Genomic DNA, 27,126 nt, shown 5'->3' with positions numbered 1-27,126 from the left:
CTTCTGACAGCATTGGTGCAGCCTTTCATCATCCAATCCCAGGTGCCATTATTTCAGAAAAGCTCCATTTCATTGTGTGATTGATACCTTGCTGGCTGTCTCTGCAATCTTGGTCACACTCTTGATTTTTGCAGCAGGCTATCTTAAAGGCTATGAGGCTATGTATTAATTCAATGAGCTCTATTTTGTGATTCAATGTCTGTCCTATTTTTCTTTCTCTCACACATAGGACCTGGAAACTGATCAAAGATGGACCGTCTGGTTATTTGCGTGCTGCTGTGTGCATTTCTGGTGAAGGGATACAGCTGCCCGGGCCGCTGTATCTGTCAGCACCTCTCACCCACTCTGACTTTGCTGTGTGCTAAGACGGGTCTGTTGTTCGTACCACCCACCATCGACCGCAAGACCGTAGAGCTGCGACTCACAGACAATTTCATCACCGTCATTCGTAGGAAGGACTTTTTCAACATGACTAGTTTGGTCCACCTCACCTTGTCCCGGAACACCATCAGCCAGATCATCCCCCACTCCTTTGTCGGCCTGCGGTCCCTGCGGGCGCTCCACATGGATGGAAACCGCCTGAGTGCAATAAAGACTGACCAATTTAAAGGCCTCATCAACCTGCGGCACCTCATCCTTGGAAACAACCAAATCGCGGAGGTGGCCCCTACCTCCTTTGATGAGTTTGTTTCCACCATAGAGGACTTGGATCTTTCCAGTAACAACCTGCGCACCCTCCCCTGGGAAGCCATAGCCAGAATGACCAACATTAACACACTCACACTGGACCACAACCTGATTGACCACATTGGAGCTGGCACTTTCACATTGCTCACCAAACTGGTTCGCCTGGACATGACCTCGAACAGGCTGCAGAAACTGCCGCCAGACAGCTTATTCCAGCAAGCAGAGGTCCTGTCTGACACCAAGGGCTCCAGCTTCTCTACGCTGGCAGTGAGCTTCGGTGGAAACCCTCTTCACTGTAACTGTGAGCTGCTGTGGCTGCGCAGGCTGACAAGAGAGGATGATCTGGAGACCTGTGCCTCGCCAGAGCACCTCATGGACAAGTATTTCTGGTCCATCCAAGAAGAGGAGTTTATCTGTGAGCCTCCGCTGATCACCAAGTATCTTTCCACTAAGCCTTATGTGATGGAAGGGCAGGGTGTGACTCTTAAATGCAAAGCAGTGGGTGACCCAGACCCAGATATTCACTGGCGGTCACCAGACGGCAAGCTGGTGCATAATAACTCCCGCACCATCCTGTATGATAACGGCACCCTTGATATTCTCATCACCACGCTGAAGGACAGCGGTGCATTTAATTGTGTGGCATCCAATGCTGCAGGCATCGCCACAGCGGCTGTTGAGATCAACATGATCCCCTTACCCTTGTTTGTTAACAACACAGGCCACATGCGTGAGGACCCCGGCCTCTCAGACATCACCACCTCTTCTAAATCTGGCAACGACACCAAAGGCTACGACAAGCAGGACAGGAGGGTGATGGTCACCGAGCTGACCTCCTCCTCCACTGTGATCCGTTGGCCTTCTGAGCGCCATATCCCCGGCATCAGGATGTACCAGATTCAGTACAACAGCACGGCAGATGATACTTTGGTGTACAGGTAAGCCATGGTGGAGGGGGTGCATGGATGGGGAGAGGAGAGGGTGGTAGAGCAGGGACATGAGGAAAGGTGAGACATCTGGCGTTACCATCTGCTAAATGACACAACGGTTCATTATGGCAGATTAGCCGATCCCAAAGATGCAAACTGATAAAGTGTGTCCAAAAATCAGTAGTCAGAATCATTTTTTCATAAATTAGAATGCATGCAAATGCATTGAAATAATAATATGCATAAAATGTACAGTTACTTAAGATATTTACAGATCCAGTAAGCACTTTTTAGTCTCTGATATTTAGATTGTTGCAATCACCTGAAGAGATTGTAGAGTCCAGCACTCTAAGGACAAAAAGGTCCTGTCAGCATCATTAAAACATAATGTGACAATAAACAACAACATGATGCCCAACTATTTCACTGCATGTAACTGTATCATTAGCAAGCGCATACATTAATTGGTTGAAACACAGAGTGTAATTAGTTGTGGTTGTGTAATGATAGGCTTGACTGCAGCGATGAAAGAAGTATTTAGATAATTTACTTAATGAAGATAAAGCAGCAATACCACACTATAACATAAATATTTATCACAATTAAAAGTCCTGCTTTCAAAATTCTAAAATATATTTCAAGTAGTAAAAGTATAAGTACTTGGTCTGCAGAAAAACATATGCCATCATCAGGCTCTAACTAACTAACTAGTATTATTTTAAGCATATTTTAATGCAGAATATTTATCTGAACGGTAACGAGTTGTCATATTAAAAATATTAGATATTTCGCTGTGAAAGTCCAAATTGTCCCTAAGTATAGTGTTTGAGTAACATTACTTTCCACCAAAGAATATTAGCAACAAAATATACTGAAAGTTTACTTTTTGTTTGACTATAGTTGAGTTAAAAGAAGAAAGAAAATTCTCTGAAATGTGGTGGAGGAGGAGTAGAAAGTATCATACAATGAAAATACATAACATTTGTAATTAAGCACATTATTTGAGTCTCTTTCTACCACTGCAGCACATAGAGTTAAGTTAAGCTGCAATGTGTAATATATAAAGTGCACATATATGAAAATGACAAAATCAATAAAGTTGAGTTACACTCTTTTTAAATAGTGCAAACCTTCTTAAAATAGTCTTGAATATACGTATGATGTGTTTATTATGCAATATGTAATGCACATGAACTGAATCTGGGATACAGAGAGTACTTTAGGATTTATGTATTCATAGAGCGAGTTAATAATAGTGGTCGACTTTCATTTCTTTTTTTTCTCTTTTTTTCTAGGTTTTATCAGATATAATGAGTCGCTCTCCTGTATAATTTTCTCATCCAGTTTAGGCATAGAGCTGAGTGTTGTTTTGTCTTTAGGAGGTACATTATTACCTACAAATGATAACCATCAAAGTCTCCCAGTAGGGAAAAGGAACACGCTTCTAATTATATTCACACCAATATTGACCTGAAGGCAACGCTTTTCTTCATCGTATTTAGAGTCGTGTAATCTTACAGTTGCCGACAAAATGTGACCTCAGGTACTCACACATCAAAACTGCCTTCACATCATGTGTCACACAGCTGTTGTGGGGTATTTAGGCAGCGAGTCTCCTCTGCCTCGTTTATCACCTTGGTGTTTACCCTTGCTGTCATTTTATACACAAACCCACTAGTGCAACTTCTCACTACTTTTAGGATATAACATATTTTCCCATAAGTCAACTGTAAGATTACACGACTCTAAATCACTGTCGTACATTTTATGTGTGTCTACCAGAATGAGTGATATGTAATGCTAGAGCTGTGATGGCCCTGTTGTCTTTTTGTTGTGTGGAGCTGACACCTTATGTGTGATTTAATACACTTTATGCAAATCAGTAAGTGTGGGCGTTTTAATTCCGTTGATTAAGTGTATACATCTTCACCACCGCACTATATTTCTCTCCTCTACAGAATGATCCCATCTACCAGCAAGAACTTCTTAATCAATGATCTGGCCGCAGGACGAGAGTATGACCTTTGTGTGCTGGCGGTTTACGACGACGGCATCACATCATTAACGGCCATACGTGTGGTTGGCTGTGTGCAGTTCCATACGGCCAGTGAGGTCAGCCAGTGCCGCTTCATGCACAGCCAGTTTTTGGGAGGCACAATGATCATCATTATCGGTGGTATAATTGTTGCTTCAGTGCTGGTGTTCATTATCATCCTGATGATCCGTTACAAGGCCTACAGCGACCCAGAGGACAGCAAGACCAAGGTCAGTTCCAGCATGCACTCGCAAACCAATGGCAGCCAGCAGCGGCTTCAGCGCTCCGCCTCCAAGCAACTGTCTGATGAGGGCCAGCGTGAAGCTCACGCACCCAAAGAAGTCATGGCGCTGGTGCTGAGGGTGGATAATGAGAAGAAAGAGAATCCAGCAGCCACCACTGCCATCCTGGAGGTGGAGCTGCCGCCCATGACTGTCGACAAGATGCAGAGAAGAACCAGTCTGGATGCACAGCGCTCTGGCCCCCCATCTGAGGACACACAGACGGACAGTAGCCTGACGGGCTCCACCATGTCCCTGTGTCTCATAGGCCCCAACGCTGGCACCAAGGAGGCTCCCAGGCTCAAGGACAAGAAAAGTGCTCTGGCCAACATGGGATTGCTCCCTAATGAGCTGGCACGAACTAGGCACAGATTCTCATTTGACGGAGGGGATTACTCCATTTTTCAGAGTCATAGTTACCCACGCAGAGCGAGGACGAGGTGGCACAAGTCCACCAACCAGCTCAACATGGAGTCATCGCCGCTCGCCAACAGGAGAGTTACATTCAGCAGCACTGAGTGGATGCTTGAGAGCACAGTCTGAGGAAAGCAGCGTAGCCGTGAAAAACTAAATCGGCTCAGCCACACACAGACATGTTAAAACACAAATATCTCTCTACATGCCATATAGCACACACATTTTTCCTGCACACAGCAAATGATGAACACAAGCACATGTACAAACTTTTTGTGAGTTGCTGGAGAAGATCACAGTCTCCGTGTGTCCTGCCTCCCCATCATACCAACAGAGAGGTTTGTTGGCCATGTTGTTTCTTCATGCAGCAGTGCCTTACTCTGAAAAATGTACGAATGGAGGATGCTGCTCACTGTAGTCATAAACCGTCCCATCATTGCCTCCCACCCTGACGATGGGAGGCGTTTCTTTGGATTTTCATTTTTTCTGTGACAAGGGGAGTGTGGCGTTTGGATGTGACTGTTTAATTGTTTCAACAACAAAAAAAGAAGAAAAAAAACTCATAAAAACTGTAAAGTGAACAGCCAGGTATCCTGTTATGTCAATCATGTTTTGGGTTCTTTCAACAACAACAACAAAAAACTTTTGCACAGAAGACACGAAATACAGGAACAAGTAACACCACCAGTCTATACAATAATGAGATTTTAAAAAAGAACAGGATTTTACAGATGCCGATTTCTAATGTTAGCAAAGAGAGGATGAAACAAAGTTGATTCCTCTATGACGGTCGGACTGTATGATGTTAAATAGGTATTGTTCCAGATGTGGCTGTATATTAATCAGTACTGTATCTGGCTGGCCTAGATAAAAAGACAACAAACAAAAAAGAAAAAATATATAAGTATATTAAAACATTGGTGTATGTGTACTAACTATGTAAGTAAGTAAGTCATACGTCACATGACTTTTTACAAAGCATTTGGGTGTTGGCTGCAAGTTTTTACATTAAAAACCTGTGTCATGACACCTCTCCCTATTTAGTATGTCAAAGTTTGGACCATTTATCCCCTCACGAAGGGTATTAAATTTTGTGTGTGGGTTAATTGTATCAGTTTGTTCTTTTGCTTCAGGGGCAGCAGTGTGTTTCCGCAGGGACACACAAATTGTGATGATAAATATTTGATTCCTGAGTACTATTTATAAGGCCTCTGTGAAAGCTGCACAACAACCACGGAAGCAGAGTGGGGTGTGAGACGACGAGGGACATGATAACTGAACGTGAAGAAATGCAGCCAGTTGTTATTAACAAGGGTGTAAGATCAGTTGCATCCCACTAGGGGGAGACGAGGCTCTGTAAAGTTTCCAATAACTTGCAGACTGCAGGGAAGACATATAATAATCGTTATTAGCAGAAAGCCTGAGTAGCATCCTGCTTTAAGATTCAGTTTTCTCTCACTCTGGACAAAGCTTAGATCTTGAAAAGGAGGTAACACTTCACTTAAATCCCACCCATTTAGCCCATGTAAGCAGTACTGTATGCACACAGTCATTTCATGCCTTTATTGTTATGATGCAGTTGCAAGCAGAGATAAGGACATCGTTATTAATGTGTTTGTCAACATGTATAACTCCTTTTGTGAAGCATCTGTAACTGGTGTATAAACAGATAATGGATGATAAATATCACCAAGCTATAATCACATTTAATGATAAGTAATAACACACATGCACAAATACTCAATGTGTTGGAAAATGTATGATTTATACACATGACAAAGAATTCCACCATTGTATGAATATGTTCAATGTGCTTTCAACTGCATCTTGTGGCCTTCACTGTTTGTCCAATTGTCATGGAGAGGGAAGAAGACAGGTTTAAGAAGAGATAAATACAGCATCGAAAAAAGAATAACAAATATATGAGGACATTTTTGTATTATTAAAACTGTGTTTTATTGTAAATTATTCATTGTTTATAAGCCAGTTACAAATGCATCATAAAAAGAGTCATCGTTGACTCAAAAACACTTTAAAGTGTACTTATATCTGCGTACATCTAAATTATCATGTGTTATAAACCACTTAAAATTGTTCATACTGCACATAATGCAGGGGGTGAAATAAGGTGTAACGGAAAAAGGCATGACAGTGGTAAAAGATAAGATCACAGTGTGTGAGGGTTATTTGTTTTGCTGCCACCCTCTTCCCCTGATTACAGCTACTTACACAGGCTGAGATGAAACTGAGCTGCGTGGGCAGCAAAGATAAAATATGGAGCAGCGAGATAAGCCACACTGAAGGTTTTCAAGCCTCTCGAATCTCCCATTTCCATCCTCAGTGACAGAGCGGATTGAGTCGAAGAACTTTGGGATCCCTTCCTTTTTCGTCATCGTTCTCAGCACAATTTCTGTCCAAAAAAAAGTTAACATTTCTAGTCTAAAATCTTGTTTTCCACCTGGAAGAAGACTTAAATGTAGAGTTTATATTCTCAGCTGTCAATTTGTGGTGCACACATTGTTTCAACCCCGGTCCGTCTCCTCATTAACTACTGATGGTTTCCATTGTGGAAATGTGCTGCTGACCATTTCCCACAACAGGGGAAGTGGTTATTTCTATTCTTATGTGTAATCATTATTCAACACAAAATCTGCTCAGGCAGGAGGAGGCTGAGACTTCACACAGTCTTCAAAATTGGCCAGGGCAGCCAAACTAGCAAACACTGTACGGCAAAGCGTGTTTTGTCTCATCAGCAGTTATGTCTTTAAAAGTTACTGCAAAAAAAGTGCCTCGACCTCATTTAATATTTAATGCATAGTAATGTGTGTTTGAAATGTCCAATCTGAACAGGGTTTTGTAGGTGTAACATTTAAAGTCCTCCGTGCTTACCATGCTCGATAAGTTCATACCATATGTCATATTCCAACTGCTGAAATGTTTTCCTTATTTTCTGATTAGCATGTATACTTCATCATTGATTATCATTGAATCCAAGCTGCAATGTTTCGATTCCAATTTGTTGCTTTTGTTGTTGGTCTCCCAGTAGCCTTGAACCTTTGCGTAACTCCACTTGTTATTTTCTGATCTTAACATACTTTCCATTGTAAATAATCAACTTAACATTTCTGGATCTAAAAACCGAAACACTTCACTCACAGTTTTTGTGGAGAGAAATGTGTTTCAATTCAAAGATTAATGTTGTGTAAAATAGCCATTTTCTAAACTTGCTACCATTTAAGGAGAATTTCAGTTCAGTTTCAGTCAGCCAGGAATGTCTTTTTTGGGAACAACACATATTTCATTATTTATTATTTAGCCTGTATTTATCTGCATTCATTTCTAAAGAAGACCAGTGAGTCTCCAGCCATACGAACACTCCTATGACTCTGTGCTGCTTTGGTTTATATACTTACATAGGCCTGCTACAGTGAAGATGTCTGACCTGCTGCTGCTCGTCACACACCACAGGAGGAGCCTGCAGCCCTTTTCAGCTCACGGTAGCTGTTTGTACAGTTCCTCCCTCCAATATGTTAAACTGATCTACTGACCAAATAGACCTGAATCCCAATACAAGCGTCCCGCGGGTTCACCAGAGGAATGCGTTTAGTGTAAAGCGGCAACAGCGGGAAAGGATTTGATTTACATCAGCAGTAACTTATAACAGCTCCTGTACGTCCGAAAGTGGTCAGCAGAAAAAGGGGGATATCTGAAAGTACAAACAGGAAAACAACCCTTTAAACCACAAGGATTCAGACATAGGAGTCACACGACTACTAAGAGCTGAGCACTTTTAAAACAGAGATGTCTCTCTAGTCTCCAGCACAGGACACAATGTAGCTGTTGAGGACACTTACTGATGTTAAGCAGGTAATGTACACCATCGTAGTTCAACGCGTTAGCATGCTAACATTTACTAAGGTAAAGGATCACCAAACTTAATACAGTTCATCCTGAGGGCAACATGAATGTCTGGACCCATTTTCATGACAATCCATTCAATAGACATTTCAAATCCACATACCACCCTTATGGTCATTAGGATGCATCCTCTGGGAACCACGAATGTCAGTACACATTGTTATCTATGTTTCCTGGGACCCTCTTGAAATCACAAGAAGAACTTTCAAAGATTTTATATTCTCCAAAATGTTTTTGTTTTTTTTCCCCCTTGGTTAAATGTTCCAATGTATGTTTCCCTGGGTCAATAAGTTGGAATCGCCCACTGACAACTCATAGCATACGGATGTTATACTCCTTAATACGCCCTCACATTTGTGGTCAAGACATCTTTCTTGATTTTGGCATCCATATCTCCCAAGTGGATGAATTTTCTATTCAAACTTTTAAACGTTTGTTCTTTTGAAATTCTCACTGCAGAGAGCTGTTACCAATCTCTTACAAACTCACACAAATAGTGGAAACGACACCATTACCTCTGCAAAGTAAATTATTTTCGAAGACTTGCAGTAACAGACATTAGAAACTTAAGAATGCAGCCTGTATCCATATCCAAATGTGTATCATTATTTGTAATGTAGCAAGAACATAAATCTTTTTATTGGGAGTTATTTGGATGTAATTCTTTTATGAATAAGATGCCTTGAGTAAATACATGCAGCCATACAACACACTCAATGTAGGATGATGCCCTCTTGCCAAATGCTTATTAACCGTATAATGTATTTTAAAGACCTCCGTCAACATTGATTTGACCAGCTGAATTTCATTTTGCTTTTTTCCATTTCCATGTTTTGGGCATTTGCAGCCAGGCTGAAGACCGCCCACTCTGCTACTCAGAGAGAACATTTAGCCTATTGACACAGACTCAGTAAAGTGCTTCAGGCTTCTCCAGTTCGCTCACACTTCTACCAACACGTCCTTCAGCATCACAAGGTCCCAAAAAAATACTCACAAGGCAAAGGCCTACTACTTGATAACAGATTTATTTTTTGCATAATGTTTAATGCAGATTTGATCTGCCAGCAGCATAGAAAGCTAAATTAATGTTTTTTTAAAAACTTTTTTCCCCCAGGCATTAAATGCACCCACAGTACTACCTAAGCAATACCTTACTGCTCTTCAATATTTATAGAAAATCCTTAAATAAATTTAATTTTGTTTAAGAATAGCAGCTGATTGAGGTACATCTCCTGCATCATAAAAAATGGCATGCTCAAACTGGAACAGGTCTTTGATCCTCTGGCATTTGTAAAGAAATACATCTATGTCTTTCTTTACAAATGGCCTGACGGAAAAAAAGACTTAAAAAAAAAATATATATATTAATTAGAATAATAAGTATTAATATATGACTTATGAACTCGCTTATCTACAGTTAAAACGTCCACCGTATTACATTTCTGTATATGGCTCTGTACACACGTTACCTTGACAGATGGGTGGTCGCTATTACATTTATAATACATTATTTTTAGGAATCTAAATCAAAAAAGCTGGAAATATTCTATATTTTACTCAATAAAGTGGTCTATTATTTATGAAAATGGTTTGAAAAAACTATATGAAAATTAAAATTATGAAATAAAATGTGGTCCACCCTGGGGTTAATGTTTTCTTTGATCTTCAGAAAATATGCAACACCCTCACAACAATAATATGTGTTAAATATTAATCTATTACCCCAATTTAAACCATAATATCTTAATGGACTGTGTGCCCCCAATGCACTTTAATAAAACCGTACAGAGGCAGAACTGCTCTCTTCTGCATCTGGATTGCATTGTCTTTTTGATGTTTACTATATCAAAAAGGTAGAATAAATTGGTCTTGAGAAACAAATACAAGCCCCTCTGCTCTTCTAAAAAAGGTCAGCCTACCTTCAGGCAAAGGAAAATTACAATTGTCTTCACCTTTGTTTACCCCTTCCACCAAAATTCTTTTACAGTACCTAAGAAAAAGAAGTATTGGCTACTCACAAAATGTCAGATATATTCATTATTGTTTTTGGTCTTTAAGTCTAATTTGTTGACGATAAGAAAATTACAGAAAATCACCAGACGCATCGTTAAAAAAAAAAAATGATATTCCAATATTTTATTAAAAACAGCAACATATTTTTTGTTTAACTATGACAAGCATGCAACTATTAGACTATTTGAAAACAAAAATAGAACAGCAAATGCACATTCTTCAAGAATTGGTGAGGAAAGTGTCATAATGTGTCTTGTTTCTTAAATAAAATGTGCAATAAAAAACGGAGGTCAATTAAGGTCCGACATCTCCACATGAGGCAGACATGAGTCTGAGGCACGAATCAATGATCAATCAATGAGCCTGCAGCCGACATAATTCTTATTGAGGCAGGTGGTGGATACCCCACCTTCCCTCTTCGTGCTGCCTGCATTGCCGTACAGTGTGCGTCAAGCCACTGCAGAGGTGGATGAGGTATCACTACACAGAGCGCCCACAGAGAAGGCTGACAGCACAGGTTTAGTGATGTCGCCCTGCAGAGAAAAGCCCTCTGAAGTAAAGACGAACAAAGGAATCTGCAGTAGTTTTCCCAATTGTTACCTGAGCTGTGCGTCTGTCCATGTCTTTCAGTCTCCGTCTTCAGAACTATCACCCACGCTCTCTTTACCTGCGGCTTTCCTGTTTTTTATGCCCTGAGTCCGAGTCTTTATAAGGAGTCCTGCTTTCGCTTTTTGTGCCTGTGAGTCCTTCTCTCCCTTTCTTCTTCTTCGCCATTACTGTCGCCCGAGCAGCTGTCCTCGTCTCTCTCTCTTTTTTCAGTTTTCTTGTTTTTGTGTCGACTCTTAGGCTTTTTCCTCTGCTGCTTGTCTTTGGTAGTAGGACTGCTGTCCTCGCTGTTGCTGTCACTGCTTGAGCACTCCTCTTTCTTACTCTTTTCCTCCTCGTCTTTCTTCTTCTTTTTCTTTTTCTTCTTTCGAGAGGATTTTTTTGATCGTTTTGATAAACTTGCTTCTGTCTCATACTTGGACTTTTTCCTTTTGTGGCGGCTGACCTTTCTTGTGGCACTACTTTTTTCACTAAAGAAAATAAATGAAACAAAATGAATTGAGGATAGGTATAGTAGGTATGCCATAATTCTTTATCAGGGCAATCCACCAATTTTACACATCAAACTTGTATAATCGCTCCTGGAGGAGCTTTCTCAAGTATGGTAAAATGAACCCTTCATGATGTTATCAGGGTTATCGCAGCTTTTAGACAGATTGGTTCTAACTAAAAAAACGACAGGGACGGTAAAAGGTCCTAAAGATGTTCATGTAAAAAACCTGCACCAAACGGATTTTAATTACAGAATTGTTTGTGTGAAGACTAAAAGATTGTGAATTGATAATATTACACTTTATATAAAACATTTAGGTTTAATTACATTAGATGACTGTCATCAGGTGATGCGAGTCAAAGACAATTTTAATCTTTCTCTCACATGAGCTCCAACTTTATGCAAGTACAGTGCTAAATATCCTACTTATTTGATGCAGTGTTGCATTTTTGCTTACCTGTTGCTTTCAAACTCCTCGGGATAAAGCTCCTTAAAGCCACTATGTCCCCACCTGTGACACAAACAAATAACTTGAAGTTGAACTTTTTCAACCTTGTCCAACTCCCCTATATTTAAAAAAAATAATCTTGAAAACAAATAAGGAAACTAATTCACTTGCTTCCTTTTCTCCATTGTACCTTATAAAAATAAGCCATTCTGAGATATTCGCTTAACTAAAACATACTGAGATGAAGGCTTCTTCATATGCTGTACCTGTCGGGATCACTGGCCTTAAATTCATACAATTGGCGACTCCAGTAGCGGGCCTCTCGGTCATCATGTTCTGAGACGCGCTCTCTGCTTCGACTCAGGTCTCTAGGCTGATCTGACACTCGATCGCAGTGCATTTGGCCCCTGGAAAACAACCACAATCAATACATAAAATGGCAAAACACAGCAACAGCTCTCTAAACTAAGAACTACATTATGAAACACACACCCAAATGAGCTTTGGTGTCACTGAAGTTGAGGTGGCTCAAATTAAATAGGGACAATTACTGTTCTTACCTCACACTCTTTGTATCTGGCAAATGTTTGTCGTGGGATGTGTGGACCTCCCAGTTTCGTGTTTTCCACATCTCCATCTCCTCCTGGATCTGCAGTGGGTCAACAAGAGTACGTTGATTAAAGACTGCCCAGACAAACATACATACCTTCTCATACTTACATAGGGAATGCTGTTTTGGATCCCCAACAAGCATTCTGGTATGCAGTATTAAAATACTTAAGAGATATATACGTATATGCCTCAAACAAACCTGCAAATTGGTTTGTGAAACATTCAGTTAGTGAACCTGAAAAGGACGCCAATATCAGTAACCTACATTAGCTCAATAATATTTGTGACCAAGACCTGCAACTGTATCAGTGTCTAAGAAAAAGTATCAGGTCAAAAACACAACATAACACAAGGTTAGGAGCTCGCTTCTGGACAGAAAACCTCAAAAGTCCCCGGTTGATAATGTATGTTTGTTTTCTTCTTAACATCAATGCCAAATGTTACCTAGTTCCAGCCTCTTAAATGTGACTTTGTGCTAACTACATGTCTCTGCATGTAACATGAGGAAGAAGACACCAATTGTGTGGCATTTTTATAACAAAAACAATTAAATCAATTTTTAAAATAACTATAAAAAACTAATAGTTTCAGCTCTAAAACTGGTTTGTGTTGTTGATCGGACATAAACTGCTTCAAACGTTGTGCACTGTTGTTGTTGGAGAGGTGAGTGAATCCTGCATTCTCAGTCCAGTCCTTAGACTGAGTATAAGAAGTAACGCTACACGTATAGTCTACACTCAGTTGCCAATTAATTTAGAAGATACTTATAAATTAATTACTTAGATATTCATATCAATGCAGATACAACTAAATACCAAAAATAGCAGTATAACTCACCTCATCAATCTCAACGGCAATAAAGATTCCAGGTTGTCGTATTATGCTAACATTAGTTTTTAGCTGGCTGTACCTAATAAACTAGTTAGTTATGTTTCCGACATGTCGAACAAATGCATGATCTCAAACGCACCTTATTGTGAGCACCTGTGTGGCGGATTACGTTCCTCAACAACGTCTTCCCCAGCGGCTGCTTTGCCATGATCCCACCTGACACGAGACAAAAGTAAGTCATCGACAGACTGAGGCTATCCGATCTTTGGTTAATTAACCTAAACATATGAGCGATTAGTGTAAACGGATTGATCTTCTTAATATATTACATCTGTATAAAAAAAGTATTCTTTTAGTTACATGAAATCATCTGTTAGCCTAGCTCGCTAAATTAGCTAACACGGCTGGTTATTCAGATGCAATAATGTAATTCGACAATAATTGACCTGTTCAAAATCTGCGTAAACTACTAACGCTAACTACTATCACACTTTCGCCGTCATTTGGAAATGTACACACTACCTTTCCAAAAGGAGTAGCATTCAGGAAGAACAAATCCCTCTTGTTTAGCTATAGCATGGATTTACACAGAAGTACCGGTACTTCCGCTTTACTGGCACACGTAACGTTGTCGCACACTCTACGTCACTGAACGTTGGAAACACTGAACTGTTATTGGTCCAATCGTCCGTCAATCATCGAGGTACTAGCTGTGAACCGTTACAGCTAGCTAGTAGACATTGAACACAGTGCAAATTTACAAAGTAAATTAATTTACAGTACAGGGATATATATATATATATATATATATATATATATATATATATATATATAAACATTAATCGATTTAGGATGAAAATCAATTCACAATAAATGGTGCTCAATTAAGTGGTAGCCTAATTATAGGTAATAAGTAATCTACTAATACTGTATATAGCTGCTCCATTGTGCCACCTACTGAAAAGATGATTTTGTTCAACATTACCCGGTGGGAATTTATGTTTCATCTTATTTTATATGTTGATATTAGACCTAATGTAGATAACTGCCCATCAACTGTATGCTGAACTTGTAGCAGATTACACAAGTTCTATCACACTGATAGAAACAGGCGTGTTCTTGAACGAAAAAGCTAGAAACTTATTCAATTTAGTTTGTTTCTTCTTAGTCATGTTTCATTTTTTCCCCAAGACATTTGATGCTTACTTTAAAAAGTCACTGTGGACTGTCCAACTTGAGAACATTCGCTTTTTTTAGGAAAGAGGTATATTTTAAATGTATTTTCTCTAGATAATTGGTTGAAACTTAAACAGATCACTTTTAGTCTTTGTTGATTCACACAAGTCAAACCAGATTTTAAGCAGAAAACAACCGTCAACATAGTAACAAAAAGCGTGACAATTCTTGTATTTTAAAGCTGCAGAAGAGTCCATTTATCAGTGATTTTAAGTAATCCACTTCATGCCAAATACTGTTGAGATACTTTGATGTTCATTAGAGTTCCAATTTGTGTGACTTGAAACTTCTCCACCACTGCATTTCAAAGGCAATGATGTACTTCATCCGCCACTGCCATTTATTAACTCTGAATGTATTTATCAATGTTTTTGTTTAAACATTAAAAAGCAAGATATATTAAATATTAGTTGACAGATATCAATGGAATTTGGTATTTATATTTGGACCTGAATCCAAGTGGGTACAGGATTTCTTAATATAAGGTATTCTTTTTTTACACTTACTTAACTGAAACAAAAAGTCTTGTTCACATGACAGTTCAACTTTTCCAAACATTTTCTGTTTTTAAGATAACAAATGTAGGAGGTTGTGCTACCTTGTTAGAAGTCTGACCTCTGAGTGCTTGATCAGATCATTTTAGAGCATAGTTGTTACTTTCACTCTATTTAATCCACAAATATGTTTGGAGAAAGGCTGACAGCGAACTAGATTTCAATCATCTTGCAGTGTTATCTCCCAACAATAAACCTAAACAGCCACAGACTTCTTTTCTAAATTGTATTTGACATCAAAAATGGATGGGATTTTCGGGGACAACATCTTATCATCTGTGGTGCTTCATGCACATCTGTTTGCAGGTCACTGAAACATAAAGGTGGGTAAATCTTGTTTCATGGACGGCACAATTTCCAATCAGAATCCATGGTGGCCATGCAAACAGTCTGTTCTATTTTGGCAACTTTTTTAGCAACACGCTTTCATCCCTCAATCTTAATTTACTGCTGTCAGAAATGTGAAATGCTCCCATTTCGTCAAAACATATTAAATGTCATTTGAAAGTCAGTTTTTCATAATTGCATCTGATTGTTCATATGCATATCAAGATCTGAGGAGCGCGGAGGAGCATTAGAATATTACCTGTCATGCAATTTGACGGGCATTTAAAAATAGACTTTGATTGCATGCTGTCCCTTTGGTAAACCGCCTTTCTTCTCACCTCTTCGATCCCCAGTGGTAGAATGACTTTCCCGACACACTTTGAACAGCAAAGTCAACCCTCGTATCTCATCCACACATGACTTGAATAGTGTCTGTTCAAGCTACACGCTGTTTCCCTCAATTTCCTCAGTCACATCTTGGTCTGCCAAATCTTCGTCATATGCCCGAGTTTGTCTGTGCCTTTTTAAAATTTGAGCGAAAACATTTAAAGAATAGAAATGAATGCAAAAAGAACAAGTTAACATTTGAAGGCTTTCTCGGGAAAGGTTTTTCCAGACTGAATTTGCCAAACGGATATTACAATAACACTTTACTAGCAGCTCCATCTCCCCAATATTCCTGCCACAACATAAACTGAGTTGTTTTTCTTTTAATGTTGAATAGAGCTCATTTGAAGTTAGCTACATCCTCTTTCCATAAAATATGTGGAAGTGCATATCTCTTTGATTCACATGCCTTGTGGGACATTTTGGTTTGGTTTTGCCCGCACAGGAAAAAAGCATAGCATTATTAGCATATTAAAATCTGAGAATCACAAGAGGCAGTATATAAAGTTAGAGTGATCCTGATGTGAAGAGTATTGTTAATATGCAGTAAGTGACATGTGTATACCCTATAAGCCCTGATTATTATCGCTTTATCATAATAAACAAAAGCCTGATATTAAAAAATGTCAACAAATGTAGATTTTCAAGTTTCTCTTTCAATCTACATGATGGTTCTGATTTTAGCTGCAGTGACATACAGTACACTAAAAGCATAAGGATTATTGTTGTCTTATCATAAAAACATCAACAGGATTTGGAACAAACACTAAACAAATTCCTATAATAGTTTAGGTTAATAATAATGTATAATCATTTCAATTATATTATAGATATGAAATACTGGATTTAGATGTTATATTTGAGCCACTAATTTTCATTTTTAAAAGTGTTTGTATTTACATTATTTTGGCAGTCCTATTTTACTAACTGCACTGAAAAAATAGGGTAAAGACTTCATTATTCTTCTTTCTTCTGCTTTTAAACTATGTGTGTCCTTTCAAACTAGTGAGTGATACTAATGTGAAGAGTAATATGAATTCATCAAACCATTCTTGCCTCTGATTTCTTATCTTCATACAGTTTAAATCTAATGCATGCATTTCCATGGCTCTGTAATATCGCTCCATAGTAAAGTCTAGCTCTTTAAAGCATATGTTGATGGTGCTCAAACAGAATTTAAGACTGTGTCATTTACTTCTGGGCAGAACAAGCTGCTACTTAAAGACCTGTTTCACATTCTTACTGATGACACCAGTAACATTTCTAACAGCTTAATGACAGCGTACTCAGCCAAATGCCTTTTCAAAAGAGTATTAACACAAGCAGCGCATGTCATAGAAAACCTGCATTTTACATTGTCGTTTAATCTGATGGCTCTAATGTTATTCTCTGTATAACTTCTGTTTTTCAGGCTTTCTGTCACAATTGGAGTAATAATGACGTTCACTACACACAATACACAATAATGTCTTAAATAGAAAGAGCTGTAATTGTAGGCTCATGTGTGCATTCTATAAATACAATTTCTGTTTGGTTATTTCCAAGTAATTTATACACTTTCTGTGTCAATGTATCATTGACTTCTCACATGTTTTGGCTTGCATGGTAGCCTATGTTGTTGTTATGCAAGCTTAACATTTTTGTGAAAAAAAAAAAAAAAAAAAAAAATAAGATTTTCAAGTTTCTCTGTCAATCCACATGGTGGTTCTGATTTTAGCTGCAGTGACAGAGTACACAAAAAGGAAAGGAAAAGGGAAGACAAGGAGAAAATCTCCCTCCCCCTCCTCCTTGTGAAAGGAGAGAGCATTGAGGAAAGAAGGGAGGAGGAATGAGGAAGAGGGGGAGGGTAAACGCACCCAGACAGAGCCATGTCTGACATCTACGCTCACTGAAAAAAGGAAGGACTGCTACAAAGCCAGTGCGTCCGTGCAGAAGAGAAAAAGGGGGGAAGGAGGGAGGGCAGAGGGAATAAATGCAAAAAGACCGGCAGAGAAAAAAGGGTGAAAAAGATGCACAAGAGCTGCATCAGTTCTCGTCTGCAGGGAACAACAAACATTGTGTTCGTGAATGGGAGATGGTGAGCTCAAGCACAAGGCGAGTGCAATGAGAAACCAGGCAGACTTTGGTTGCTGGTGTTGCTGAGCACCAATCCTCTCTCCCTCTGTCTCTCTCTGTCACTCTCTGCCAGCTAGGACTGAGCCTCGGTATGATTTAGGGGACCGGTTGAAGGCTTTTGATTAGGATTTGGAGCTTTATGTTTTAGGAATATGCTGCTGGAGAGGATTTGAACGTGCTGTTATTTCTGATTGAACACAGAGTGCGACGTGGAGACGCCTTCGGTTGCTGCTTTAAGGGCTGCTCCCCTCTCTGCTGTCTCTGGCATTGTTTGGGCGATGGTCCTGACTGAGCAGCAGAGCATCACCCAGATGCAGGGCTACGGCTGTATGGGGGGGTTGAGCTTGTAAACAGCAGCATGGGAGCCAAACAGATGAAATGGTAAGTTCTTTTGTGTGGCTGTTTTAAAAAAGAAAATATACTAACTTTATGTCAATCCAGGCTGCCATTTGTGTCTACTGATTATATACTATACACCTATACACCATCTTAATCATCTAGATCGGCATGTTGGTCTACCTTCAGTGTAAGTAATGCATTTCACTGTCAGATTATGACTTTGATACCCTAACTGTGTAGATTATTGTGCAGTAGGTGTGGGTGTGTCCCTGTCTGTGAGAGCTGAGCTGCTATTACCTAGCAACTAACTGCCATTACCGGCTCTTCTATTCCATTTGGATGAAGATCATACATTTCAAATTATAATCTAACACATACAATATGATTTTTTTACAACACTTAAATAAGTTCCGCTTTTGGACCGTGGACATACTTTTAAAAGCCACAATCTTTGTCTCGATTTGGTAGCATTTATGTCAATTATCAGCTGCTATAATGAACTAATCCTTTCAAATTAACCTCAAACTGGTTAGTTGTGTGTAGAATGTTCATGCTGAATAAGTACACAAAGACACCTCAGTAAAAGTATTAACCATAATGTAAAAAAACTAAATTACAAGTAAAAGTCTTGCATTTAAAATCCTACTTAAGCAAAAGTACAGAAGTATTATCAGCAAAATGTACTGTATGTATTACAAGTATTCATCCCCTGTCAGTGATAGGGGACATGTAACATGTCAATGTTATTGATACTGATGCTTCAATGTGTAACCAATATTTTACACTTCACACTAGTTTTGAATACTTACAGTATTTTACTGAGTGCTTTCCAGACTACATGTGACTCTGCCCCCTGGTTACGAAATAAATCTGAAGGTTTGTGAAATAATTGAGAGCGAAAAGAAGGAAAAAACAAGTTTCTGATAAATATATGTGTATACAGTTTTATGACTCTTCTCTAATCTTTGCTGATAACAAATAAATTATATATATATATATATATATATATATATATATATATATACACATTAATATATATGTATTTATTTTTATTTTAAAAGTCAAGATAACAATAACAATGTTATGCAAATAGTGTGCAATCCAAAACATATACAATAGATATGATGCTAACATTTAAATGAGGTTAACAGTATGGCTCATTAACAGGGTAATAGTAGGGACCAGTCTTGGTGGGGTTGCATTTATATATAAAATATAAATGTATAAGTTGTACATGGTTAGATGTTTATGATTATATCCATGATATTGCACTAAATGTCCTATTATGTCCCTCTGAATCAATTTTATACAGCAAAAAAAACTAACAAAAGTAGTAATGATATGATGTGGTAAAGGAGAGACAGCAATCCAGAGAGATAAGAGGATATTACCTCCAATAAATTGGTACTTGTTGATACTAATGTTTTGAAATGAAACCAGCTGAGGAGTTTAGATAGTAAATATATCTTTGACAGAACTGCTAACAATTTAAGAGGGTCCTAGCAGACATTGCTTTTTACATTTAAGGAGTCACCGTAAGCACTAGTTTCATCTTTAACAATGCATTGATTTTTATAAGTTTATAATTTTTTTTTTTTGTAAAATCTTAATCTGGGAAGTCACCAGTAACTGCAGCTGTTAGATACATGTAGTGGAGTAAAAACTACAATATTTCCTTTTGAAGAGTAGCGAAGTATAATGCAGCATGAAATAGAAGTGCCTCAAAGCTGCAACTAAACACGCTACTATAGTAAATATACTTGTAATTTTCCACCACTGCTGATCAAATGCTGTTAATCTTTTGCACTGAAGCTCATCTCTTGCAAATCCCAGTGTTTAATCTTTGGTTTAACCCGTATGTTCCTAATCTGTATGTTCTTTTGCTGCAACACACAGCAGGGAGCATCTAAAATGAAGTTGTTAGTTTATTGAACTGCTGCACGCTGAGACAATGATGGAGGGTATCTTGATAATGTCATTGTCTGCAATGACAAGATTAGTTGAAGGCAGGTGCTTCGATCCCCTTTCCTCAAAGACTTGGAGATAATCACAGCAGCAACTGATAAGAGACACTCAAGAAGAAGAAGATACTTTCGCTGATTTTTATTATTTATGACCAATACCTGCAAAACATTCCCCCATCAGCCGCAGCTGTACTTTGCATTTAGGTATTTGAATCCTAACAGGCTAAAAACTAAGATGGTTTACATTATATCTGCTAGCATGTCAGCACTGTCATTTAAAGCATCACAAAGCTGCTAGCATGGCTGTAGACTATTGAGTCTTGTTTCCATATGTTTTGGGTGGCAGAACTATATTACAATTATTCCATAAAGAGGCAACGCTAACTCTACAGAGTAAGGGACAATATAGGTGTTACGGTTTACTCTCTGTTGTGATACTTACTTGTGCTAATGCTATTAGATAAGCTGAAAATCCCATCCGCTACAATCTGAATCTCCCTGCAAGTTTATGGCAAGAACATGCTGACTGAGGAAATGTGATCCCTCAGGATATTCTGTGGTTTCTAAACACACGTTTATCCCACAGTTAAGTCCACAGTTATGTTTCCCTCTTAGTTGTTTGGGCCTCAGGAGCCGGGTGGTGAATGGTGATGCTTCTCTATTAGATCTGTTTCTGCAGAGGCAGGCTTGTTGCTGTTTTCCCATGCAGACACAGAGGGGGGGGGAAGAGGAGGAATCCCATGTTAAAGGACCATGCATAATGTCATAGGTCACAGGTCAAAGATGTTGTGTCTATTTTCTACAAACACCACAGAGTGAAGATGACAGCCGGCCTCTACCTCAGGCGGCGGGAGATGCTCTCAAGAAAACAAACCCAGCCACTCAGAAGTCAGAGGAGCATTATGTTTTGAAATGATTGCCAAAGGGGAGCAAACTATGTGAAGACTTTCCTGTGGAAGAAATGACAGAGTTGCATCCGTTCGTGCATCTCCTGTGTATCTTCTGCACGGGTCTCTATCCTGTGATACACTGTTTTATTCTCGACATTGTGTGTTTAAAAACAGATATATTTGAAACCTTTTGTCGAGATGTGCTAAATTAAGATTTGGTACGCTCTTTGGGGAGTTATTAAATCGAATATCCCCATTTTATGTTACTAGGTTTATTTATTGACATTTGGCAAGGATGCAAGCGCACACACACACACACACACACACTCATTCCTGCCTGTGCCCACCATCTGTTTCAGCCTTAGCTCAGCCAGCCCTGCTCACTCCCCCAAAGAGGAGTATGTTATCACCCAGTGTGCTGACACCCCTAAAGAAGAAACACTCCACGATCAGTCTGAGGACCAGGGGGATGACACATCTGAGCTGACAGAGAAGAAATCTGTCACAGGTTGGTTGGCTGCACATCATACCTTTTATAGAGCAAGATGCAAAGCAATGAATCTACAAAGGAAAAAAAAAAAAGCTCCCTTGCTTCATCCCCCCTGTACCTCTCTTCCTTTCAGAGGATGTGTCTCTGTGTGGATTGTGTCCCTCCCTCGGGCACAATGTGCAGGAGGAGGAGAAGTCCTGGGAGGAGCAGCTGGATGCACACCAGGAGCAGCTGGAGAAGGAGATGCAAGAGGCCAGGAGGATGGTGTTCCGCCTTCAGGTGAGTCCTCGTGATGACACACTTAACAAACAAACCACTGCATCTTTAATGTGAGCACATTGACAGAAGGCACGGAGACAGCAGATGCACCATAGGAAGCTAACAGCTCAAATGTAGAACACAGGTTTTAGAGGTTTAAATAGATTCAATATATTTATGAAAATACTAAAAATACATTAAAATAACAGAGCAACAAATCAACTCCTGATTGACCTGGTTTGTCAGGCAAAAGACATGTTACATCCCTGTTAAGGGTTCTACTTGGGGTACTTCGAGGCACTTGGCGATCACCAGATTTACTCTCTCTTTATTTGTCCATTTTAATTGTACACTATTTATAATCTCTACAACTGCTGGTCACACTGACAATCTAATCTCTTTGATTCCACTGTTAAATCAATATTAATATGTGTATGTGATATATAAGTATATAATTCCTTCATTATTACTGTTACATATATTGCCCATATGTTAATTATACAGTAAATCTAAATACAAAATAATAGATGATAGTGACAGTATTTTGTCATGTAAGTTCCTTGTTTTCAACTATATTTTGTCATATTGGTGGGGCAGCTAAATCCACACACTGTTCAGTATTTACAAACAGACGTGGGAGGTGACTTTACTCAAATAACCTTTCCTGCCCACTAAACACTACTGTTAGTTATGTAAAATATATAACAAGGTAAGTCTTGTTTCTTGTCTTCCGGGTCCAAATTAGTTAAACGTGTGTATGATTTTATATATTTGATCCTAACTTCTGTTGTTCCGTACCTCTGAATCACCGCTCATATCTCATATTTGTTCAGTAATTCAAATGGATGAAGTGAAGCCAAATACAGTAGCTTTTAGACATTGTAGACTTTGTTACTATTCCAATGACTGACAGGGATTTATATTGGCATATATAATACAATAAAATAAACAGTAAGTAAACAGTGACGCTTTGTTTCAGGTAATTGATACCAATCTCTGACGAAAGAAGAAAATATCAAAAAATGATAAGAAAACCTTCTTTAATTTGTATTATTCAGTCTGATTATCATGGTGCAGTTTGTGTTTGTAGCTGTGTACTGTATATGTTGGTTTAGAGCAGGTGAGAGGATGAATTATGTGTGTACTCCTGCAGGCGATCAATAATATTTCAATTTAATACAGTTTAGCGTGTGTGTGTGTGTGTTCCTCAGTCGCTGCTACTCCATGGCTCCCTCCCCGAAGAGGACCAGGATGGATCTGTGAGCTTCGGAGATAACCGGTCTAACGCTGAACAGCAGCTGGTACGGTGCCCTCTCTCTAACTCGAGAAACCAGCACTTGCTCGTTACTCTGTGGGAAGTGTCAGCGTGTCAGCCCTTCTGTTGTGACGATGTTTGCAGACATCGCTCTTCTCCCTCTGAGTGAGCGTGGCTACTGTAGAGCACAACTGAATCTCTCTGATCTGCTAGCCCGCTGTCATGCAGGCCCACTGCCTCCTTATACGCTCTGACAGTTTTCTATTCAATAATTACGCTGCTTATCCCCTCTTCCCCTCTCCCTTTTGAAGGTTCTATTCCGCAGTCGTCTGGACCAAAGCACAGAGGAAGCCCTTGATCTCAAGGTACAGTTTGTACATGTAATTAGGTTTAATATAGATGAGCTGCCTTAAAAGCAAATAATCCCCTCCTCTAATGCCTCTGTTCATTTATGTGGGTCTTAGAGGGAACTCCTGAGAAACAAACAAGAGGCACGCCACCTTCAGGCCATCAAGGTAAGCCTATTACTCAAATGTTGTCTTTTGTGTGTGGATTGAAAGAAGGATTCATTCTACTCTTGCACTATTCCCAAATGATGATACTATCGCACACTAAGTATATATATATATATATATATATATATATATATATATATATATTTACATATATATTCTTTCCCTCATTTTTCATAAAGATAATACAGTTTAGAGGAGGGTGAATGCTGTCAATGAGATACAGGTGGATGTAGTCTATCTGTATGCAGGTCCTCTCTGGACATGTCTTTGATCTCCTCCTCTTTCTCATTAGGATGCTTTACAGCAGCGCCTGGCAGTGCAGGAGGATGCTGTGCTGCAGCTAAAGCAGGAACTACTGAGGTGCAACATGGCCAAAGATCAGCTGGAAGGGGAAAATGTGAGACAAGTGATGATTTCCATTTGACACAATAAAGTATTTGACTTGCTTGACCTGTGGATGCAGAGAGCAATACAACGTTCATGTATAATAAGCTGATATGTCTGTTTGCAGGGAGAGCTCAAACACAGGTTGAGTGAACGGAACAAATTGCTTAATGAATATGAGGTATCGTCTTTTATTTGTGTATACATCAAGTATTCTTTGGATACATTCATGCATATGCAGACTTAATTCATCCATCTTTCTTGTGACAATAGCAGCAGCTCGGGAGGAAGGACAGAATACTGCAGCAACAGCAGCAAAAGCTTGATGATGCTCAACATAAATCACATGAGGTCAGCCTTGGACGGGTAGGGATCATGATACGTTTACAGTGCTTCAACAACAGATGTTTGGATGAAACTTATATATGTATTATTTAAATTATTTATTTATAGAACATGTTCACCACACAGAAATTAAAAGAAAAATAATTTACAATTCAAGAATAAAGTTGAATCCGGTAACAAAATGCATTACCCAGATCAGAATTAAACGGGTAGAAACATTTCCAGGAATATAAGATAAAGGGGGGTGTTTTTGATTTTTTTAAATCAATTTTAAAATCAATTTACTTTACATTTTAAAAGTAGATTTAATGGACCAGGCTGGCTGTATTCTGTAGTTTTGTTATTTTCTCGGCAATTTCCCAAAACAGCAAGGCACTGTTGTTTATTCAGCAAACTTTGCTCAAGCACATAATAACATACTAACATAGTTATAGAATAACACCAGCTTCATCCGCCTTATTTACATATGTAAATGTCTTGTGGTCCACTTTGCAGTCATTCAGGAGTGAAAGCGGTGGTTACGGTAACCCAGTGACTTCAACATCTCCTGCAGTATTCCAACACACTGCCCCAGTACGTACGCTTCTTTATTTCAGTTTTTAATCAATAATATTCATTTCTGTTTATTTGTTTATCTTTTGATGGATCGTTGTATGGAAATTAATTTCTGGTCAGAAGAGGGGAAAAAATGTTTTATAGTTTTGCATTTCAAAAATAAAAATACTCATGGTAAGTCAAATTAATGAAACAAATGAGTCAAAATGTACTGATGATGATTAGGAGACACCAAGTTAAAATAACTCATACATTTAGTATTACACTTAGTATTATAACTTTGAACTAGTGAATCAAATTGTACCATCTCATCATTTTTACCCTCCATAAATCCTTTTGTTTTTGTATGTACTGTACATTTTCTTTTCTTGGGGGAAAAATGGGCTTCCACAGTTCTTGCCTTTTTTTTTAAATGTGAAAAAGTTCTATATTTATAGAAGCTGTTTGTCCCAGGGGGAAGAGCTGCAGCTGGTCAGGGAAGCACTGCGCAGTTTGAGGGATGGCTTTTCTGGCCATGACCCCCAACATCACACCCTCGACACCTTGGAGCAGGGCGTGGCCAGTCTCATGGACCGATTACACACTGTGGACAGCCAACGCAGACAGGACAGAGGGGTACGCACACTCACACACACACCATATAGTGTGAATACATCTTAAAAAGTACACATCTGTGGCCTGATGAGTGAGTCAACAACCAATGCACATGCAACTGTTTACCATGAGTAATTGTTTCTTCCTCTAGGAGGAATTTAAATCACCGGGACGCAGAGCCAACTCGACAGACCGTGACTCCTGGCCGCAGAGCTCAAGTGAGACAAACATAATGCTTGTTGTTTGTTTAGGATTAGTCATCCTTTGGCTGTTGAATCAAATTGTGCTGTACTATTACACTGCTATGTATGGACTGGGCATTATTGGCTCTGAGGCTAGAGCCAGTTTACACTCTGGTTGTGAATAACAGTATTTGTTGTTTTCTCTGATTATTTCCAGAAATGGCACACTCGCTCAGCAGCCCGGGCCTGGACACCGGCGTCTGCACTAAAGTGCTCTACTTCACTGACCGCTCGCTCACTCCGTTTCTGATTAACATCCCAAAAAGGTGAAAATAAAGACACTTTATACAACAGTGTTATTGTTTGTTTCCTCACCGCGTGCATTCATTTGAGGCAAATTGCTGTTTTGGTTCGAGCTGCATGCAGACCACACATATGGCTTGCTTCTGGCATGAAGTGAGCTTCTTATAGATTCAGTGTCTGTGCTGGTTTAATGTTTATTCTAGAAAAGCTTAATGTCTCCGTGGGCGTTTATGTGCATGTATAATGACTGATGGTGTGCTCTTATAGGCTGGGCGAGGTGACACTGCGAGACTTCAAGGCCGCTGTGGACAGACAGGGCAGTTTCAGATACCACTTCAAGGCCCTCGACCCAGAGTTTGGCACAGTGAAAGAGGAGGTAGGCGTGGGAGTACAATTATATTCAACTTCAGCAGGCCAATATAAAATGGCAGTTCTGGAGTAAGATATGCTAATAATAGCTGTCTGTGGCTGTGCTATACTTCAAAACCGAGTAGTCATTATCACTTTCTGTCCAGACCTTTGTATGTTAGATGTGAGTGGTTCTTAAATAAGCACATTTTGGATGCTGGCTATTCAGGTATTCCAGGATGGAGCAGTCGTGCCTGGCTGGGAAGGGAAGATTGTAGCGTGGGTGGAGGAGGACCACGGAGAGAGAAGGTAGAGCCTAAATACCACAGATCACCACTACAAACCTCAGTTGTTCGCACTGGACCAGGATTTCAATGAAAATACTTAAACGAGAAAAAGTATAATGCCACTAACCAGGACCAATGGATATACACACTTGTTACAAAACCATGTTTTAAAAGTGAATGTTTCATATGAAGAATTTGACTTGACATTGAGGTAGCACTTTATTTTTAGGGAATTGTTTTCAGCTCTAAACAAATGTGTTAAATTACCAATTAATGGTCAGAAATGTGATACTGGAAACTGATTTACAATAACATGTTTAAAGTTGTGTTCTAAAAAGCTGTCACCAGTTCATGGTAGGCAAGCTTTGAAATAAGTGTTTAGTAACATTTTTCACTTTCCAGATTGCCAAATAATTATGTTGTTCTGCATCAATTTTGATGTTTTAATAAACGTGAATTATCGCATGCATCATTTTGTTGTCAATTATTCCCTGGGCGTACAGTAATGACACTGTAAACCAGCTCCTAGCC

The 27,126-nt window shown here is 39.2% G+C and overlaps 3 protein-coding genes across 3 annotated transcripts; 2 read left to right on the top strand and 1 right to left on the bottom strand.

Moving 5' to 3' along the window:
• The first annotated feature begins 249 nt into the window (after window positions 1–249).
• lrfn1 (leucine rich repeat and fibronectin type III domain containing 1) lies at window positions 250–4,475 on the top strand. The gene is made up of 2 exons (XM_034548751.1): window positions 250–1,625; window positions 3,575–4,475. Exons 1-2 carry the CDS (start codon window positions 250–252, stop codon window positions 4,473–4,475), a joined length of 2,277 nt encoding a protein of 758 aa, XP_034404642.1.
• Window positions 4,476–10,371: 5,896 nt separating this feature from the next.
• Window positions 10,372–13,881, bottom strand: nkapd1 (NKAP domain containing 1). Its single transcript, XM_034548814.1, has 6 exons — window positions 13,790–13,881; window positions 13,407–13,483; window positions 12,385–12,473; window positions 12,091–12,231; window positions 11,834–11,887; window positions 10,372–11,353 (listed from the first exon to the last, which is right to left on the bottom strand). The coding sequence occupies exons 2-6, from the start codon at window positions 13,473–13,475 to the stop codon at window positions 10,984–10,986; spliced, it is 723 nt and encodes a 240-aa protein (XP_034404705.1). The 5' UTR covers window positions 13,476–13,483; window positions 13,790–13,881; the 3' UTR covers window positions 10,372–10,983.
• dixdc1a (DIX domain containing 1a) lies at window positions 13,437–27,065 on the top strand. The gene is made up of 16 exons (XM_034548813.1): window positions 13,437–13,499; window positions 18,088–18,267; window positions 21,439–21,587; window positions 21,703–21,848; window positions 23,039–23,128; window positions 23,394–23,447; window positions 23,547–23,597; window positions 23,890–23,994; window positions 24,109–24,162; window positions 24,255–24,347; window positions 24,822–24,899; window positions 25,335–25,496; window positions 25,627–25,693; window positions 25,875–25,983; window positions 26,228–26,336; window positions 26,538–27,065. The coding sequence occupies exons 2-16, from the start codon at window positions 18,245–18,247 to the stop codon at window positions 26,619–26,621; spliced, it is 1,374 nt and encodes a 457-aa protein (XP_034404704.1). The 5' UTR covers window positions 13,437–13,499; window positions 18,088–18,244; the 3' UTR covers window positions 26,622–27,065.
• Window positions 27,066–27,126: the final 61 nt, after the last annotated feature.

Source organism: Cyclopterus lumpus, chromosome 13 (genome assembly GCF_009769545.1).
Source record: "Cyclopterus lumpus isolate fCycLum1 chromosome 13, fCycLum1.pri, whole genome shotgun sequence".
Taxonomy (NCBI): domain Eukaryota; kingdom Metazoa; phylum Chordata; class Actinopteri; order Perciformes; family Cyclopteridae; genus Cyclopterus; species Cyclopterus lumpus.
Note: the sequence above shows the minus strand (reverse complement) of the source record. Positions and strands in the feature narration are given on the sequence as shown.